The sequence below is a fragment of the Notothenia rossii genome (genome assembly GCF_949606895.1).
Source record: "Notothenia rossii genome assembly, chromosome: 4".
Classification (NCBI taxonomy): Eukaryota; Metazoa; Chordata; class Actinopteri; order Perciformes; family Nototheniidae; genus Notothenia; species Notothenia rossii.
Genome location: NC_136902.1, coordinates 77,018,177 through 77,038,295, shown reverse-complemented (window position 1 = coordinate 77,038,295; position 20,119 = coordinate 77,018,177). Strand labels below are relative to the sequence as shown.

The window sequence follows — 20,119 nt, the reverse complement described above, 5'->3', positions numbered from 1 at the left end:
CCTTTTTATTTTCAGGCAGCCAATCACAAAGCATCTGCCTCGCATAACACAGCACATACTCGACTAATTCCCTTTATTTTTGATGTTTTTCAGACGTTTTAGCTGTATATGTTTGGACATATCCAGCACGTGAGTACATGTTGCATACAGGAGCGAACTGTGATAAATGCAAAATAACAATAGTCACTTTTGTTGACACCGTGACTCTGAGGAGTCTTGCTGGTATGAGGTATATTAACATCTGACAGACAAGATATAAGTGCCCGGATGAGCCTCGGTGGTCCGGGGTGCAGGCTTCAAACCTGTAGCTGCTTAGCGGCAGAGTGGTTCAATTCCACCTTTCGGGCGAAGTAATGGAAAATATCGCCCAGAGGATCTCTTGAAACGTTGTTTGATTTAATCTCTCAAAATGTTAAATACCTCAACAACTAATAAAAACGGTATTCCTTAAAATGACACCTTAAGTAGATTAACATGATTCAAGAATTCCACAGTATATTCTCTTAACTCTTAAAATCGTGTTTTATTTGCAGATTTTGTAACAATTTAAACATTTTACAACCTCAAGAATACTTCCTGTCAGGCTCTGTCCATGCACTTCACAATAAAAGTCCACAATGTTAAAAAGAGAAGTGTAATATTTGTATTAGCTCTTTTACTTCTTTAAATTAGATTTAGCAAATTTAATTACTTGTAGATGATTTGAGGTTTTTTTTATGTTGTGTTTTATTTGTACCTGTGATACATAATAGGGCTGTGATCTAGGGCCGCAATTATTGTGTAAGGGAATTTCCCCGGAGATCAAGATTGATTGACAACCCTCAAAAGCCAATCAACTGCGAGTTTCTGTTTGGCATCCAATCATGTTGCTCTTGGGTGTAGGCGGGCTGACCGATGCGGAAATCTCCCTGTGTACTGGAGGCTGAGCGTGATGTCCTTGCCTGCTTGTTTTTGGGTTAGCCTGAATTAAAAACTCACCTTCTTCTCTTTGAAGGTCACTGTTTTGTCATTACCAGGTAAGATAGACTTGAAAACGTGATCTCAATAATATGTATTATCCTCACAGAAGCACTGTTTCCATGTAAACCTCTGTTGTTAGCCTGGGCAAGCTAGCGTCCTGCTAACCAGCAACGTTATGAAAGTTGTTCAATCACTTGTAATATGAGTTCCTGTTAATGTGTATTTATTAAGTTCAACCAGCTGCAGCTAATTGATTAAATATATTAAAACGTACTGATATGCACCATTTCAGGGATTAATGTAGTAGGTTTTAATTCTCCTCATTAAAAAATATTTTATATATTATTGCATTTCCAATGTATTTGTAAATGAACTAGTAAGAGCACTCAACTTATTCCTTAATTCCCTAGTCCCAACATTCAGTGTGTTATGAATGAACCTGAGAAAATCTAAACTTTTATAGTCTTTTGCATGGCGGTTATGTTATAATTCTTAATAATTAACCACTACTGATTTCCAACTGTAACAATGTTTCATCATCCTTCTGTCTTCCAGATTTGACTCACGAAGTCCGTCATGCCTTTACATAAATACTCCCCCAAAATTTGGGATGCGTTGAAACTGAAGCAGGGCATCTACGCCCGACTCCCCCAACACTACATCAAGTCCATCGAGCCGAAAGATCCCACGCCTGTCCATTGGAGACCGCTGGGCATCCAATACCGAGCCAACCCAAAGACGGGGCAGAAGGAGCGGGTGCAGGATGTCCCGGTGCCCATCTTCTACCCTCCACAGTCGCAGAGCGGCCTGTGGGGGGGAGAGGGCTGGGTATCGGGCTACAAATACGCCAACAATGACAAAGTGAGTCACAGGAGGGGACATTCCTTTCTTTAGTTTTACTACAGTGTGTTGACATGACATGATTCAAACAATACAATACAGCTGAGCTAGCATGTCACGCTCTGCTTGTCTCTTCTGCTCCTTTCTTTCCTTTCTGTGCATATACCTTTCAAAAAAGGCAGAGATATCATAAGATTCAAGTTTTGTCTTGGTATAAACTCTCATCAAATAATGTGTTGCAGCAAAGCGTAATGGGTTTTATTTGTAGACCAGTTAAAGCCCACAAGTAACACATTTGTATTAAACGATACATAGTGTGTACATAATACAGCTTCACTGATTGTTAGAAATAGTAGTGTGGCATGAAAGCCCAGCAGACATGTATCATTTTCCAACACATTCTGCAGTTAAAACTAAACTAAACATGTTTGAAATGTGTCTGTAGACATAATGGACGTGTGAATTGTCTCTTTCCACAGATGTCGAATCGTCTTAAGAAGGTCTGGAAACCACAGCTGTTAAAGAGAGAGTTTTACAGCGAGATCCTCGATCACAAGTTCACCATCAAAGTCACCCCGCGCACTCTGGACCTCGTTGACGCTGCATTTGGATTCGACTTCTATATCCTCAAAGTAAAAGATCACGACCTTTCTTTTATGTGACAAAAATCCATTTTCCATATGGCATTTTTATGACTGTGATTATCCTACTTTCTATCAGACATCAAAGGATGACCTGAACTCCAAGCTGGGCATGGACCTGAAGAGAGCCATGATGCTCCGCCTGTTGCGCAGAGACTCAGAGCTCTACCCAGCAGACCCTGTGAAGAGAGAGAAGGTCTATAACAAATACAAAGTAAGTGGGATGTGTTCAAGTCCACTTTGTGATCCCTAATGTCTTGCTACACACTGACTAAAACTAACCCTGATGTTACACAGCTATGGGAACAGAGGTTGGAAAGTAACCAAAAACATGAGTCGGGTATTCACAATTTAAAGTACTTTACTTGAATTCCATGTTATGCTGCTCTATCCTTCTATGCCACTACATTTCATTCAGTATTTTGACATTCATTTATTGGTATTTTTACTTACGGATGTCAATATTTTTAAATTCACCTGGCTGCAAATCTGACTCTGTTCCCTATGATTGATTTGTTTTGTTTCTTTTAGTATGTGCCTACATTTCTTAACGTTTTCTGTCTGAAGCTATGTGGTTTCATGTTAGCTGTCTGTCTTGGCATAGTGTCCCTTTAGACGCTATGAGTTGTGTTTAAAAAAAACAATTACAAGTTCCTTTTTCTGCTTCCTCCCTCCTAAGCTGCAGGTTGACATCCCAGAGGGGGAGGCCGAGTGGGTCGGTCTGAGTCTGGAAGAGGCCGTGGAGAAGCAGAGGCAGCTGGAGCACAAGGTAAGACCTCAAACACAGCTGCACGAAACTCATTCAGCACTTTTTAAAGACGCAACGGAAATGCATAAAAAAGTTCAATAGATTCAAGATTTTGTCATATCCACAGGGTTACTGCAGCAACTCCAACCATTTTACATATTTAATTAAGACATACAAAGAAATTAAATTGTGTAACAAAGTAATGCAAGTGATATAATGGTCCCATTAAGATGCAGGAAATAGATAAAAATGTGATTGAATGAGATAAAACAACATACAATTAAATACAGTAGGTTATTATAAAATACTGTATATTGTAAATAATACTATATCAATATAAATATGTAGATTATAAACATAGGTAAGTTCAAAATGTTTTCTATATTCAATATGAAATTCATTACAAATGAAAGCTATAGATTACACCTCACTATCCCACCCTATACACATACACCTAAAAGATGTGGAAAATAATGTTAATTTGTAATAATAACCCTGTGTGCAGTCTGTGATGATTGTCCTTCCTGTTGTCTCCCAGGAGCCGGAGCCTCTGTTTAAGGTCTGTGTGGAGCAGCTGGTGGAGGAGCTGCACATCCAGAAACTCTCTGAGCCACACGTCACAGTGAAGGAGTGACTCCTCTGAGCGACAGAGGCAGCTTCTCAGACTGATACTCAAGTAGGTTGAACTTGAAGAGGTGGTGGGAGGGTCCCCAAGTTTCTGTTTCTGAAGCCCCATCCCCTGGGAGAACTTTCTACAGCTTGTATTTCCATCTGGGAGCGAAACAAAGACAGAAGAGACACAAATGACGAGGTCATGTTGGAGTAACTCTTATTTATTTCAGTTTGTATTCAAGATCCGCGCATAAGTACATTTTAAGAATGAAGTGTAAACCCTCCAGACCAGCTGTGATATCAGGCCCTTGTATATGATATCTAAACTAAATAAAAGATTCACGGTTTTTTTCTTAAACTTTGTTTATGCTCATCTGTTCTCCAATAATTATTTAATCAGTTCACTAATTGTATAGTTAACCGATTCGCAGCATGATTGTGAGGGTGACTACAGGTATATTCAGACAGTATGGGAAAGAAATATTATTTTAGCTTCTACTTGAATACAAGTATAAGCCTGACAATTTAGTAGAATAAATGTGTCTCCTTTTTAAGTTAATATCACAACTAAAGATGTAATCCATGCAGCCCAATGTTATGAGATACAGTTGTAGAGGGACAAATACCACATTTATTAATAAACTAGTACTAACTGCGACCATACAGGACAGATCCAAGCCTGGACAGGTTAGCAGGATCTCAAACAGATTCTTAAAGGTCACCTATTATACTGTTTTTCATCAATGTATTATAGGTCCCAGATATATACAAAACATGTCTCTGAAATATTTGGCTTGAAATACCAAACAGATAATGCATTGTAGCATTACCCATAATCCCCTCTGTTTCAGCCCTGTTTCAAAAGTGCTGATTCTCTGTCTTTCACTTTAGATGAAAATAAGGAGCCCTCCCCACGCCCCTCTGCGAGATATTTGGTTAGAAAGAACACAATGGTGCTCTAGGAGGAGATTCAGGTGATAAGGTGGGGGGGGCATACCTTGGTTGGTTATATATTGGCTTATGGTTACACAAGCCAAACAAATCATTATGACATCATAAAGTGGCCAAAATCTGATCAGCTCATTTTCTGACAGGTTTTTATATAAATGGATCAGGACGGAAAGTGAGCAACATTTCTTTCCTGAAACTTTCCGAATCCGAAAGTGTAAAACAATCCACAAAGTGGATTTTGCATAATAGGTGACCTTTAAAGCCTCTGAATAAATGTTTTACTTACTTTAAAGCAGGGATGTCAAACTCAATTTCAACTCGGTCCACATTAGCATCATGGTTGTACTCAAAGGGCCAGTTTTATATATAAGACTATATAAGAATAAATATATAAATATTTAAAATAATGTATTATATATTACATTATTGCCTCTGCATTGGATTATTATCGGATAGGGTAATAACTTCATAATTAACTACGTCTGAAAGTAGAAGTCTAGGGCAAACAATTGCAAGTTTCTTCAGTGCGCATGTTACAAAATGATTTAAAAAGAAAAGCCAAATTCTGAAAATAAATAAATAAATAAGTGCAGTTTTGGGGAAAAAGTAACATTTTGGGAAAAAATTCAAATTCCGAGAAAAAAGTCAAATTTGAGATGCATTGTGGGACATGTAGTTTGTGGGCAATGTGCTTCTGTAAAGCGGCATGTAACCGTATAATAAACATATTATATTCTTTGCAAGCTCTTGTGGGGCCGCATGAAATGAAGTCGCGGGCCGGATTTGGCCCCCGGGCCTTGAGTTTGACACCCCTGCTTTAAAGGATTTACCCTAATTACTGAAAGGAATCTGTTTCCCCAGTAGATGGAGCTAAAATGCTTTGAATGAGTTAAGTTGCCATTTAATAGAGAGATATAATGCCTCAATTGGATTATGGACTGTTGTATTAAAACCAAGTTGTAACTTATGAAAAACAGAAGTGAATTAAAGCCAAAGAGCTGTGGTTAGTGTGTTATAGCTCCAAAAACTCTGAAAATACCGGGTATCACGGAAATTCTCTTGGCAAAGATGATACTGGTACTATCAAAACAAACAAGTGACGTAATAAACCTCTTTCCATGAACACACCGTACCGCTAATGTCCTTGTATGGTGCGAGGGTTAATCAATGGAAAAAAAGAGACATAAAAGTAGCCGTTTGTGGCCTGGTTTCGCTTTCACCTCCTCCTGGCTGATGTGTGAGACTTGTACTGGTGTTGTGCAGTTTGTGGTCGCAGCGTGCTATAATTGTCCGATGGGGAGTCCCTCCGGGTGCAGGGGACTCCCGTGGGTGTTGTAACCTGGAGAGGAGAGATACCTGCCCCTGTAAACAGCCACTCCAGGCTAGAATGACCCCGTTTATATTGCACATGATAAACAAAAAATCCAAGTTTAACACCACACCAAATTTGGTAATCGTCCCACCTACCGGGATCACCATGACCCGTGTGTAAGATGTCTGTTTCAAATGTATTTATATTTAAGCCAATATATTGATATGATAGTTACCTCCTTACTAATCCACTTTTGGCCAAACATTGATGTTTGTATGTATAATGTTTATAGTACGATGTATCAAACTATATAAAAGAGTCAGTCATTTCTTTGCTTATACATACCACTGCATGTCAAAGCCCTTTACTTTAAACTGTTTGTCTACATTCAGAGTTAAATATTTTAACTCAAACATTTATCTGATAACTAGTTACTTGGTAGATTGAGATAAATATTAAACAAAAGAGTAGTTTGTCATAAAACAGCTAATGTTATAATATGTCACAACATATCTATGAATACACACCTTCAATTCGTTTTAAAGTCAGCCGCTAAAGCAGAGTAGTTGAGCCAGGAAATTCCCTCTTCTTGCTTAACCAGATACAATTCTTACCACTGAAAGGTTGAATCACTAAAACATTTCATTAAAAACAAATATATCAATTAAATGTTCTTAATTGCCATGACTAATCATGCATATATTTTTATCAAATAAAAAAGGCAATTACATACATATATCATTCTTAAACCACTACCTTTCTGCCATTAACAGCAAGGATCACCCCATGTTCCAGCCACAGACTGTATGGTTAAGATGGTAGCATGGACATGTCCATACAAGTCTCAGCAGCATTGTGTGGTAGTACCATTATCATGAAGTAATGAGAGCTTGGACACAGTCCAGTGTGGAGTTTCCCGCAGCCATCAGTTCTGCATTCAGATCAAGTGAACAGTGACAGAGAGTATCACACCTGCTCTCACGACACACCCACAGCAACACAGGTAACAGCTGGCCTGATGGAGGACTGAGTTATATAAAGCTCTTCACAAACAGGTTTGTGGGTGGGAAGAACCCACCGCAAATTGATCCTAATCATAAATTGCATTTCTGATAAATGTGTTGGTTATTTGATTTTAAATTGTATATTTTTGAGCTGTTCAACCCTTTTGAAGATTCCACTTTAGACTCATGATCACTTAGTCAATGAGGTTAAAGAAGAATGTAACATGAAACTTATAAACCAAATCATCTATTTAGCAAAACTGAGTGATACAATTAAAAGAAGCTGCCTGATGTCATGAGAAAGATAATTGTTTTGTGTCAACCTAACAAGCGTCCGTACGGTTGAGAAAGTGTCTCGGGAATGATGTACTCTCACGTCATCAACACTTGTGTTTTTGAATAGACTTAAAATAAGCAATGTCAGTAAACAACTCTGAATCAAAAGGAACGTTTATTGTGTTTTGAGTATAGTTTTCCCTGGCCAGTTATATGCTGGCTCACTGTAAGTAAATAAACAGAGAATTTAAATAGTGAAAGATTGTAATCCAACCATAAATGGTATCAAAACGGACACATTGGACATTTTGTAGTTCAGCTATTTCCCAATCTGTCAATCTACGAAACTTCCTGGAGTTACGCAATAATCCAAATGCATTTCGCTCTGGATTACTGTTAAATATGTCAGCTTTCCAAGAAAAACACATCGTTGGAAGATGAGAAATAACCATAAACACAAAAGAAAACCTTTCACCTGAGCGTTTCTCTCAAAAAGACTCGATGTTGACATTTGAAACATAAAACCATCTTGTGTTATTGCCAAGATTCATTGTTTCTAGAAAAAAAACAAGTACCTTAGGAACGTGAGTTGGCAAGCAGCTGAAGGACATGTTTAAAAGTGCTTTTCTTGCTCTTCAATCTTTATCAGAACCTCCCAGAAGAATAAGTGTGTTTCAGAGAAAGAAACGACAACACAAAAATAACAGACGGACATTTTATTTGCTGAATGATCGACCCAAACATGCCCCAGTGAGGGGTTGAAGTTGGACATGTGAAAAGGAATTTGACTGTTTCGCACAAGAGTGAAACAGCAGAACAATGGGAAGTGACACAGACAGAGCTATAAATAAGAGAAGGACTGGTTTCTATTGCATTTAGTTTGATTAAATAATAAGCCAGCTAGTGTGACAGCTACATCAGAGAAGACCATGTGAAGCGCAGATCTGAAACTACTACTTGAGACTTTTCGTCAACTTCTTGTAGGAAGTCGTGTTTTTCTCCCAAAATCATGTGAAAGCAAACATAATGGATCTTAGACAAAGATTACATTTCAACATTTAAAAGTGACCTCACCAATCATTTAGTTCATGGGAGGGTTTCTGTTGTTTCCTAGGTTACGATGTTAAGGAGTTGTCTTTTTAAGACCCACATTGACTGGGAATCACCTTCTGACCATTAATGCTGGCAGCATTCACTGCCACATATGATGGAATGTTAACTTGTTTCTTAAAGCCTTGACCAGCAAGGTCTTCAGAGCAAGACATTAGTGAGAGGACAGACAGCTTCACAGAGCAAGCAGCCGGAGCAGCATCATCTGGCTGTACACCCAGAGGAGTCAAGGGAAAACATTTTGGGAAATACACCTATTTACTTCATTGCAGAGATATGGTCATTCCAAGCAAGAATGCAAATAGGAGCTATGACCAAAATGTTACCCAAAATGTTTCTTTTACAGTTGACAGAGAGTGTGTGAGGGCGCTTCATGACCCCGACGGTCCCGCCCTCATAGCTCTTCTTCTGTCTTCACCTGGACCATGTTGGAGGGGCTGTCCTGGGCCTCTGCCTGCGGAGCCTGGCTCTCATTGACGAGCATGTTGAACTGCAAGTCGCTGTAATGGGAAAAGTCCTGAGAGTATGTGCTAAAGTTCTGGTTTAAGTTCAAATCCACGTTTGCAAACGAGAGGTTTGCATCGGGCCCCTGCTCAAAGCCAGAGGACAGGGACATGTTGAAGCTCGGGTCGGAAAGCATTTCCCGCAGTTCAGGTATTTCTAGCATCTGGTTGATGATTATCGCTGTGTCGGTGTCGGAGTCCTGGGGCTCGCTGTACTGCATCTCCTCTAGAGCAAAGGTCCCTGGCTGGGGGGCACAGAGCCGGTCCTCCGGGGGCATCATGGTCTGAGGCTGCGGGAAGTGAAAGGGCTGCTCCGCTGCAGGGGCCCCGTCTGCTGTAGGAGAGGAACAGGTTGGGTTAGGGAGGAAATCAAAACGTAATGAAAGGTCTGGTGTAAGGTAGAACACTTTAAACCTGGATCAGGACATGAGATGATATCTAAAGCCTAAGATAAATGTAGTTATTTCAAGACATTTCAGTGATAACAAAACCCTCCTTAAGTGTAATATATTAAAATAGGAATATAGACACATCCTGTTAATTGGGAACACCTACCTAAAATGAATGCAGTCTAATAAATACTGCTATACATCCTACCTTTCAGAAAGAATATATTTGTATTCTACCTTAGTATGTGTAGATATATATATATATGTGTATATATATATCTATATATATATATATATATATATATATCTATATATATATATATATATATATATATATCTATATCTATATATATATATCTATATATATATCTATATATCTATATATCTATCTATCTATCTATATATATATATATATATATATATGTTACTTGTTAGACGCTTTTATCCAAAGCGACTTACATACTCAATACTGTGGGCAATCCCCACAGGAGCACTTTGGGGTGAAGTGTCTTGCCCAGGGACACAACGACATGCTGACTGCAGTGGGGTTTGAACCTGTGACACCCTGATCCGAACACCAACACACGCCTATATATATATGCCTGGGTTTTGTGTTGGTGTGTGGATCAGGGTGTCACAGGTTCATATATATATATATGAACCTGTGACACCCTGATCCGAACACCAACACACGCCTATATATATATGCCTGGGTTTTGTGTTGGTGTGTTGGTGTATATATATATATATATATATAATAAAAGCATCATAGGGCCCCTTTAATAGAAGTAAAAGAAGTACAGCGCTAGACGCAAAATAACCAAACGGTCTGTTTAATTGTACTGAATCTGTATAAAGACGACATGTTAATCAAGGGAGCGCGCTTGCTTCCTGTTGGGCTAATGGACTTCATAAACGGCTGTTCTACAGTAGCATCCCTGTCCAGTGTACAGTAGAGATGGTGCAACATTTGATTCTTCCAGAGGCTCGGACGACAAGCAGCATTTTAGCATTGCTAAAAATAATAAAAGTTCAATACATTTTCTTCATCACCTTTAAATGCTTCACTGAAGCTACTCGAGTGATATTTCCAAACCTCACGTGAAATTTCTTGGCATCCCCTAATGCTATTACGCATTGATATATTTGCAAATATACCCTGATATATATATATATATATATATCAGGGTATATTTGCATTTCTTTAAAAAATGTCCAGAGCTGACAATCATCTTGAATACAGAATTGTGCCTTAAATATGAATTAAATAAGCTATAACACAATTATAATAAGAACATTATAGTCACAGTAATTGTATATGTGACTTCTGTGCCTACATTTAGTGTGAACATAGAAGGGGCAGACTCTGGTCATACATGAAGGCAGATTTAAACATGTAGCGTAAGTTACTAACACACATCTTCTCAGCTTTAATACAACAGAGCCTTTGTTAATATAATCAGCATCACCTGTGCTTTACCTGCTGTGACAAGTCAAAATGCTAGCTGCTAAAAATACAAAAATGTCAAACGGACACAAAGACTTCTTGCTTCATTGAATCAGTTCACCTCCACCTGCCTCCAGAAGTAGTAAACATGAAAGAAGGATCCATAAATTGAAAGTAAGAAAAGTCTTTCAGGCCTCACCTGTCACACACGACTTCTCTCTGAAGCTGATGTCTGACTTTATCTTTCTCTTCCGTTTCACCTCATACGGATCTGAAAAGAGGAAATAATAATTAACCTGATGTTTTTTGTTTCGGCCAGTAAGATGATCTGATGCTTTTGCTTCACATCAAGTAAACCGCCCTACAGACAGCGCTGACTGACCCGGGTTGTGCGGCAGGTACGTGAAGGTGATCGACTCGCTCTCCATCTGGTCCGAGAGCCGCCGCAGGACAACGCTGACCTCCACCTCCTCCGTTAGGTCCTGCTCCTGGTAGGGCGGGGTCTTGAACACGATGGCGATCTGCCGGTGCACGTCTGTCTGCGCAAACTCCCCGCACGCCTTCCACGAGCCTCGCCTGAAGATGATCTCGATGTCATCTGTGGATCAACGACACGCACAGCCAGGGCCATCAAAATCAATGAGAGAAATACTTCCTAATTTTGAAATAACAGTTGGTTACAGAATATCAGGTTACGCATTACACAAAGAGGCATAACATTATATTACCACTTCTGTGTGACTTCCCTTGCTTCAAGTTAAGTTCATGATACCTGACTTTTTTTAAATGTTCATTTTCTTTTGGCAGGTTAACAGGAAACCCTTTCACTACCAAGGTCCTGCAGTCAATACCCACATCATTTAAAGGCAACTCCTGAAGCTCTGTTGTATAAAAACACTGAATGAGCTTCCACATAAATGACAAAAGATGCAAAGGCTGCTAAATACACACGGCTGAATCATGTGATGTAGCTCTGCTGAATCAAAAGGGAAACCGTGGTCGACTTAAAATGATGACTCAAGGATTAAAAAGAAACAAAGTCATCAAAAAATGAACATAGAAATAAGCTTTATAGAATTGGCCTTTGCCTAAAAAATACACAAAAAATGTAGTTTATCCTCTAAATCAGGGGCGTCAAACTCAAATACACAGTGGGCCAAAATAAAAAAATCGGTACTAGTCGAGGGCCGGACTGGTTCAATGTTTATTGAATGAACTTATTGCACATATTAAACCTGGAACTAACAAAGCTTAATTGATTGCCTATAAAAACAACATTAAATAATCAGTTGCATTCATTTCTTATGGCTCTATCTGCAGCTTTTCCGGAGTCATTTCTTATGATTACATTTTTCCACAGACCAACAACAGCTTCAAAGAAACTATTTCCCTCAAAGAGAAAACCAAACATGCCCTGTTGTCATGAGAGAAAAAGTGCAGAAGGAAACATCCATTGAAACTCAGTTTGCTGCTCTGTGATGCTAGTTCAAGACAGATACTTGGCATCTCATCAATGTTCTCATCAAGTTCATCAATGTTTGGGCTCAGGCTCTGAGCGGAGGAAACCCTCAGGATGGAGTGAAGGTGTGCGTGCAATATACCGGCGGGCCAGATCTAATAATAATTAAAGATTATCCTGCGGGCCGAAATTAACTCCACCAAGGGCCTGATTGGGCCCCCAGGCCTTGAGTTTGACACATGTGCTCTAAATGTATGCCGTTTGGACGTTCACAGATATAACACAAATAAACGTCCTCTTACCTTTCTGCACTTTGTCACACAACATGTAGATTTCCGTCTTGCCGGCGCAGGAGCCTGTGTACTGGTTAAAACGTCCGATCTTCAGCTGAGATGTGGTCGTGGCCTCTGTGAACAAACAAAACACGACAACGGGTGAGAATCAGGAAACACATTAACACATGGTTGGCGCGGTGTAATCAAGAGAGTGTGTCTTACTCTTGTCATAGATGGGGTTGGACAGCACTGGGCTGAGACAGTCCTTCCCCCCGTCGTCCCACTCAAACTCACACTGAAAACAGAGACGTACCACGTTCATGTCCATGTCCTCAATGCCCTTTGTGTGACCAGCTGGGGGGGAAGGGGGGAAGACACAACAGTCTTAATGAATTTCAACAGCAAGAAAGAGGAAACTGTGTCATCCATTTTTATTCAAAATGTATTGATGTATACAAACATAGCAATATTGTGTGTGTGTGTGTGTGTGTGTGTGTGTGTGTGTGTGTGTGTGTGTCTTTTGTTTCATCTTACTTTGAAAGGGGTCGATATTTTGGCTTCTTCTCTTCTGAAGTGAAACGTCCAGCTCTTTCCTCCTCACACACTGGATCCCAAGGTTACTAAAGCTTCAAGTCCAGAAGACAATAAATACTTACTATTTTGTATGATGGACAATACACCAAATGTATAATGAGGTTGCTGTGCGAGTCTGAGGAATAAGCTGTTTGATAAAAAGTGGCATGTTGATGCAGGAGATGAAAGAGGGATGGGAGGAGCACCTGTGACGTCGGTTGCTGTGAGGGTTGAGCGTGACCACGCAGATTCCTGATCCATTCGGGCAGTCTTTACCCACAAGGCAGTGGGGGTGAGGCCGGTGTGGAGGGTCTTTGGTCACCAAGGAAACAGTAACTGTGACCCTCTTTAAGTGTTCGATGGGACCTTGAATCTGAAAGAGAGAACAGGAAGATTAAATACAGAAGTTTGGGGGAGTCCAAATTACAAGGCATCTGTGACATGTAAACACATGTGTTATAATGATTTATAGGGTGTTGTGCAACATGGCAAGATATTTCAAGAAAACAGAAACAAGAAGGGGAGCTTTCAAATTGAGAAACATTGTGAAGATTTAATCAAATAAATATGAAGAAATACAGGACATGCGGAGAAATTCAGATGATCTGCCAATCGAAGCCTTCTTTCTGTTCTTCACACATTGGGTGTTTGTGCATATATTTAGCATATTCGATCTTCTTACTTCTGCATTTGACTCCATTGCTTTTATTTCTATCTATTATAACTGACCTGTTTGTGACAAATATCTGATAACCAGTCCATGTAGTATCAGTTCACCAAAAAGAACGGAAATGCCAAAAGGAAATATTAATTAGGGGTTTTACTCAAATATCTACATTTCATTCACATGAATTGCAGAAATCCACAGATTGTTCATTGACAAAATCCTCACACACCTTGTGTTTCCTCTTCGTTGTGTGATATGTATGTTTGTATAACGCGAAGATGAAAGTGTAGTAATGTTGTCAGAATGTGGGAAGGTGACAAACCCCCCGTCTTTGACCACACCTCGGCTGGGATTTGTGGGGACTTTCTAATTGACTGACAACCCACATCCTTGCAGCTCCACCCTCCTCGCAACAAGGGGTTCAAGTGAACACACCAAACATTATCAACTGTGGTTAAAACTTCTCTAACTGCCACTGAGAGCTAGTAAACCCCCTTTAAGACCCAACACGAATTAACAAATGTAAGTTTAATGTGTTTACCTCGATGGCAGGCTGACTCTTGTTGGTTTCGGTGCTGGACGCCCCCGGGATGCTTCCGGCCGAGCGCCCCTCACACTCATAGCGAAACCTCATGCCTCTCTCCTTGGGCTCCTCCACCACCACCAGCTTGGGCTTGTTCAGAAGCCGCTCCAGCATCTCGCTGTCGCCTCCACGGTTCTGAGAGGAAACACCGCTCGAGCTCTTGGAAGCCAGCGAACACGAGGAGCCTCGACCACGCCGAGAGGAGCTGGATGCAAAAGATCGGGAAGGATGAGCCATCTCTCTGGAAGGGCAGGACGGGGCTGGCTGAGGGAAGGTGCAGGTTGGCTGTGGAGAAACAATAGAACAACATTATAAACGTTATTATTTATAATTTATCCAACCTGGTAAGACCCATTGGAGTTGGCAACGTCTCTTTCATTGGAGACGTGGTCAAGACGGCAGCATAAAAGAGTTTCAAGAGACTAAAGAAACTGTTTCAAATGGCTGGAGCAGAACACATGGACACTTATCAAGCTGAATTCCTACATATTTTTAACAAAACATGTAGCAACTTCTATCGTGTGCTCTTGAAGCGTAACAATACCCATCAAAGGACAATGTCATTACCTGCTACTCTATATTTCTACAGTGCCAAATTATAAAACGTTTCCAGCTTTTAGAACCCCGTCCCACGTTCACACACACAATTAGAGCTAGAAGGGACACACACACACACACACACACACACACACACACACACACACACACACACACACACACACACACACACACACACACACACACACACACACACACACACACACACACACACACACACACACACACACACACACACACACACACACACACACACACACACACACACACACACACACACACACACACACACACACACACACACACACACACACACACTTGGGAGCAAAGGGCTAGCATTACCATTTCACACTTAGATTAATATTATTAAAATATATTTAGATTGATATTTTTGGTAAAAAGACCCAACAATACCCAAACCTCTGATATACGCAAATAAGACATTATCTAACTTTTGTTGAATTTAGGAGGAATACAGGCGCTAATAGCTAGATGACAAGTTAGTCAAATAAACACCTACATGTATAAGCCAATCTCTTGGGGTCATACTTATGGATGATTATGGATTGTTATCAGTTACAACAATGACCTTGTAAACATTTCTTTAAGGGTCAAATAAGTAAATGATACAATATTTGACATGTAATAAAAATGAAATTAATGAATAACCTTCCCGTAGAATCAGAAAACAACATAAACTTACAATCAGAGACAAACATAAAGTATATATAAGATAAGCTACCATTCTAGCAGATAACACTGAAGGGGAAGCATTGTGCATGTCTGAAGTGAAATGAAACATCAAAACTGAGTCACTATCTTCCTACCCTTCTTGTCTCTCTCTCAATGCAACAACCATGCGCTCATTTGACTCCTCCTTCGCTTCAATATCTTATTTCCCCATACACCACAGATACCCTATTTTCCATCCCCCTCAAGACTCTTGCATGTCTCTCATGCTGCTTTTACTTTCTCCATCTACAGCCTCTGCAGGGCTCCCTTGCTTCACTTGTTAAGTTCTGTTCACTTAGGTCTCTGAATGGGTTACACGTGACGTAAAAGGAAGAATATATAAAAACACACTAAAGTATTACGTTTATCTGAAGCATCAATGTAACGACAGATGAGAAATCAAACCTGTAGGGAACAAAGAAGAATAGAAGTTGACTTCTCTGTCACCTGTGAAGCAGAAATTGAGGCTGAGAGCTCATTAAACTGCAGCAGAGATCTGGGTGATGCCTCAGCATGAGATCATGCTTCACAATATCCGGTCAAGAAACAGACGTCTGTTGTCAAAGCCTGGCCAAACCTGTTAGCCTGAAAACACTGGAGCTAAACAATAGCCTGGCAGAGTGAGCAGCGAACAGGAAATAGGAAGTCAGCTCAACCAATCGACCAATTGAAGAAGCGTCTCAGGAAGAAGAATGTGAACTTTCACCCCTTGGTGGGTTTGGCTTGTAAACAGAAAGGACGTCAAACAGAAAAAGGGAGTCATATTACAGTTTTTCCATCCACTCCTCCTCTCTCTCTCTCAGCCTCCTCCCACAGAAAAGCATGCGGAGGAGGTGTGTCAGCCTCTATCACAGCTGCAAGTCCCTCTTAACAAACAGTATTTGAATACAAAAACCCCCATTTTTGCAATTTCACATGCAGATCCTTTGCTAATAAAGACTTGATGCTGTCTTCTTGTGCCTTACATTAAGAGCTCTCTGAGATTGCCACATCTTCACAGCAGTGTCATCAGATTACAGATTACAGATTACTTCAGAGCTGTAAACCACGTGCTTTATGGTAAGAGCCCGAGCAGCCTGAATATTCCTCTCAACAACAACCAGCCCTCTGCAGGCTACACGTGTACTACACTGCAGTGAATTACACCAACATTAAACCCATACAACAAATACTTTTTCACTAATATAAGTACGCCAGAATGGAGCTTCCTCTTTTGTTCAGTTTATTATTCACAAGCATATTCAATATCAACATAAGGGCAGTAAGGACTAAATAACATGGAGGTGTAAACATTTGTTTGTGGCTGCATAAACAAAATGTGGGTATATTCTAGGTGTGCAACAAGCACTTTTTCTCAGTGGTAAATCTGCAGATTTTTTAGTTGGTCAATTGGTGAATCTTTAAAAAGTCAGAGAAAATTGTGAGAACTGACATCAAACTTCAAGAGCTCAAGGTAACAGTGTGAACTGAAGGCTTTCCTATACTTTAAGGCTAATCAGATACATTACAAAAACAAAGCAACAAAAACGTGTGTTTGAGAATCTGGAATACTTATATCCATGTCCTTTTTGCTCAATATTTCACTTTAAGAATAATAACGTTTGTGAAACTGACCATTTGTTTTGAATGAAGTCTATGTTAGAAAAGGACAAGCTGTGGAAAAGCCATTGGTCTGGCAGACAGAGTAAAATGGTAGACTTTCTATTAACGGTCTAAATTATTAGTAATAAGTCTTGACATTAAGGCGACATTATGCTTCTCTAACTGTGTTTACAATATTTAATAATAAGAGGTCTGTATTGTATATAATTTAACTTTATCCAAGTGTTGTAAAGGCCTGTTGTCGCCCCATTTGCAGTTGAGCCAGTATTCTGGGTGTTGCCTACAGTCATTTTGGGAAATGAAGGAAACCTATAACTGAGAAACAACACAAATGACTACACTGGTACAAAACACAGTTTGACAGCACACCACAAGATGTGTTTTAATCTCTCACCTGACACGCGGTGCCTCTCGCCACCAGCACGGGCTGAGAGGACGGAGAGGAGCTCTGCCGGAGCAGCCTGTGGTTCTGAGGCTGGCAGAGTTCAGCAGGAGGAGCGGGGGGGCCGGGCAGGAGGGCTCGCAGCTGCTCTCCCTCGTCCTCTGTGATGATCTGCACAATGAGGTCTGGAAAATAATAATATTTTTTAGGAAAACTTCATAGCTGATGATATACAACAGAAGGATATAAAGATGGTAAAACATCCTAAAATAAGAAGGAACTCTGCTGATGAACTAGTATAAAAGGACATGGTAGTAACATATTTAGTATCTCTAAGGACTCATCATTTAATGCATATTTTAGGGTTTTCCACTAGTTTTTCTTACAGCTTACACATACATCATAAAAAAGGTTTTCCTGGTTAACCAGGTTAAATAATTATTAAATCTGTGTGTAAGTGCCATTATTTAATGAGTGTGATTTATATAGACACCGGCAATAAATAATAATGATATAATAACCCTGTGTGTTTGTATTTTGTGTGTATATTTATTTCTGTGTTTATTTCTTTTTGATGTACTGTATATGATCAAGCTTAAATTGTTAAATGATTCACACTATCCATTTGTTTCTATATCAGGACACCAAATTGTCCCGCCAATTACCAAAACATATAAATGTGATGTGGTAAACTGTTTCAGCAGTGATGTTGCCATGGTTACCAGAACATAAAGCTCATGCACACTGATTTCCACCTGCGGTTGAGGTGTAAGATGTCAAGGGCTCCACACTCACACAGAAACTAGTTTCCTGCAGCTAAGATGGTCACAATAGTACCACAGCAGATATTATTACATTCAAATGATATTGTGTCATTTGAATAAGTAACATTTGATTTTTTTTTAACACATTTTTGACAATAAAAACAAATTAAAATACTAGTAGTCCTAAATTACAAAAATAATAGGTAGATTTATGAATTCTTAAAATAAGTTGCAGGCTTAAATGCAAACAATTTCAAACATAAATAGAACAATGTTTAATAATGCTGTTTAGCTTGCTGTTATTTGGTCTCGTGTATTATTATGTTTCCACTGGGCCTCCTCACTAGCCTGATGTCACATTAACAAATCACAAATGCATCTGTCAGAGCAAATTAAACATGTGCTGCAAATGTGTCTGGTTCTCAAAGTGCTATGAGGAAGCAGAAATAGGCCAGCTAAAGATGACCTGACTTCTCCTTTCTCCATGAGGTTGCAATAACACAAAAAACACATGTGGGGTTTACTATGCGTTTTGGGCAAAAGATAAAATAAACTTACCAAAGTCTGATGGTCCTCGCGGCTCTGCAGGAGACACAGACAGAGTTGTAATAAGTACTACCACTCAGATATGTTACTTAAGAAAAAGACCAAAGTAATCAAAATATACTTGATAGTTATGTCCAACTTCAGAATAATGAATATCATATCACTGGGTTATTATAATCATTGGTGTATTCATGAGTACATCACTTTAAAGTTGCAGCTGGGGAAGGTTAAACTCAACTACTTTATATGGGCTACTGCTGGGCATCTCAACATACAAATATATCACAATCGATCAGGTGATTTTGTGATTGGCTTCAAGAAATTGAAATTGTCAAAGAGAAATTGCTATATTCCTCTGTAAGGAAGCAATAGAGAAGTATTGAGTAGGATCAAATGGAATTACTTTATGTAAAAATCAAGTTGACTACCTCGAGGTTTTACTTAAGTAAACTCGAGCAGGCTGTGTACTTAGCACTGCAAACAGAAATCATCTGAATAAAACCTGTTAAATGTTATCCAGGAGTAAGTGGAGCCAACAGAGAGAGCCGGGTGGGAGTGTTTGTTCCTGGGAATGGGTGTTGGCTGCTCTGCTCTGACAAATCACATGCCTGCCGGTGCCGGTGATGTCAACCCTCTCCCACACAAACACACATACACATAAACACAAACGTAAAGATTAAGACTGAAACCTGTGCCGTTGAAGATGTCCATGCCTTTCATCGCATGTGAGTTGTCCTTAAGGACCATGAACTCCACCGTCGTGTCCTTGTAGTTATTTCCAAACCGGAATATTTTCGGTATTAGTCTCTGCGGTGAAACTTTGAATAAACAGCTCCGGTAAACAAGGGTAGCTCTAACTCTAAGCGTCTGTACCGACTGGTGACAGGCAGTTTGACATGTGTTGAAGATGTTGAAAAGCAGTTCACTTCACTTCAGTGGTTCCGCAGCAGCTTCGCTGATTGGCTGCTTGGGGTCGGAAACCCCCTGAACGTCACACGTCACCTCCCACAGGAAAACCCCCGCAAACACACCAGGTGCCGAAAAGCAGCTTTATTAAGACTGCAGGTGCCGTACTGCAGCTTTAATAAGATGCATGGGTAGTACTTATGTCACTATTCAAAACCCACAAAAGGTGTTGTTTTAGATTTTTCCATAAAGTATTCGCATTATCGAACGTCACTGCAT

The 20,119-nt window shown here is 39.8% G+C and overlaps 2 protein-coding genes across 4 annotated transcripts; one reads left to right on the top strand and one right to left on the bottom strand.

Annotated features, from left to right (window-relative positions):
- Window positions 1–857: 857 nt before the first annotated feature.
- On the top strand, window positions 858–4,159 carry mrpl28 (mitochondrial ribosomal protein L28). The gene is made up of 6 exons (XM_079675696.1): window positions 858–1,016; window positions 1,516–1,821; window positions 2,280–2,432; window positions 2,521–2,655; window positions 3,121–3,210; window positions 3,728–4,159. Exons 2-6 carry the CDS (start codon window positions 1,537–1,539, stop codon window positions 3,821–3,823), a joined length of 759 nt encoding a protein of 252 aa, XP_079531822.1. The 5' UTR covers window positions 858–1,016; window positions 1,516–1,536; the 3' UTR covers window positions 3,824–4,159.
- A 3,886-nt stretch (window positions 4,160–8,045) lies between these two features.
- On the bottom strand, window positions 8,046–19,916 carry relb (v-rel avian reticuloendotheliosis viral oncogene homolog B). 3 transcript variants are annotated; one of them, XM_079675694.1, is made up of 11 exons: window positions 19,624–19,916; window positions 18,947–18,970; window positions 17,637–17,809; window positions 14,309–14,635; window positions 13,307–13,473; window positions 13,062–13,153; window positions 12,750–12,881; window positions 12,555–12,659; window positions 11,176–11,391; window positions 10,993–11,064; window positions 8,046–9,288 (listed from the first exon to the last, which is right to left on the bottom strand). In XM_079675694.1, the coding sequence occupies exons 1-11, from the start codon at window positions 19,679–19,681 to the stop codon at window positions 8,849–8,851; spliced, it is 1,806 nt and encodes a 601-aa protein (XP_079531820.1). In that variant the 5' UTR covers window positions 19,682–19,916; the 3' UTR covers window positions 8,046–8,848. The 3 variants fall into 3 exon arrangements, with proteins under 3 accessions (XP_079531820.1, XP_079531819.1, XP_079531821.1); XM_079675693.1 differs by having other exon boundaries at window positions 8,046–9,291; window positions 19,624–19,911; XM_079675695.1 differs by lacking the exons at window positions 17,637–17,809; window positions 18,947–18,970; window positions 19,624–19,916 and adding an exon at window positions 16,088–17,511 and having other exon boundaries at window positions 8,046–9,291.
- Window positions 19,917–20,119: the final 203 nt, after the last annotated feature.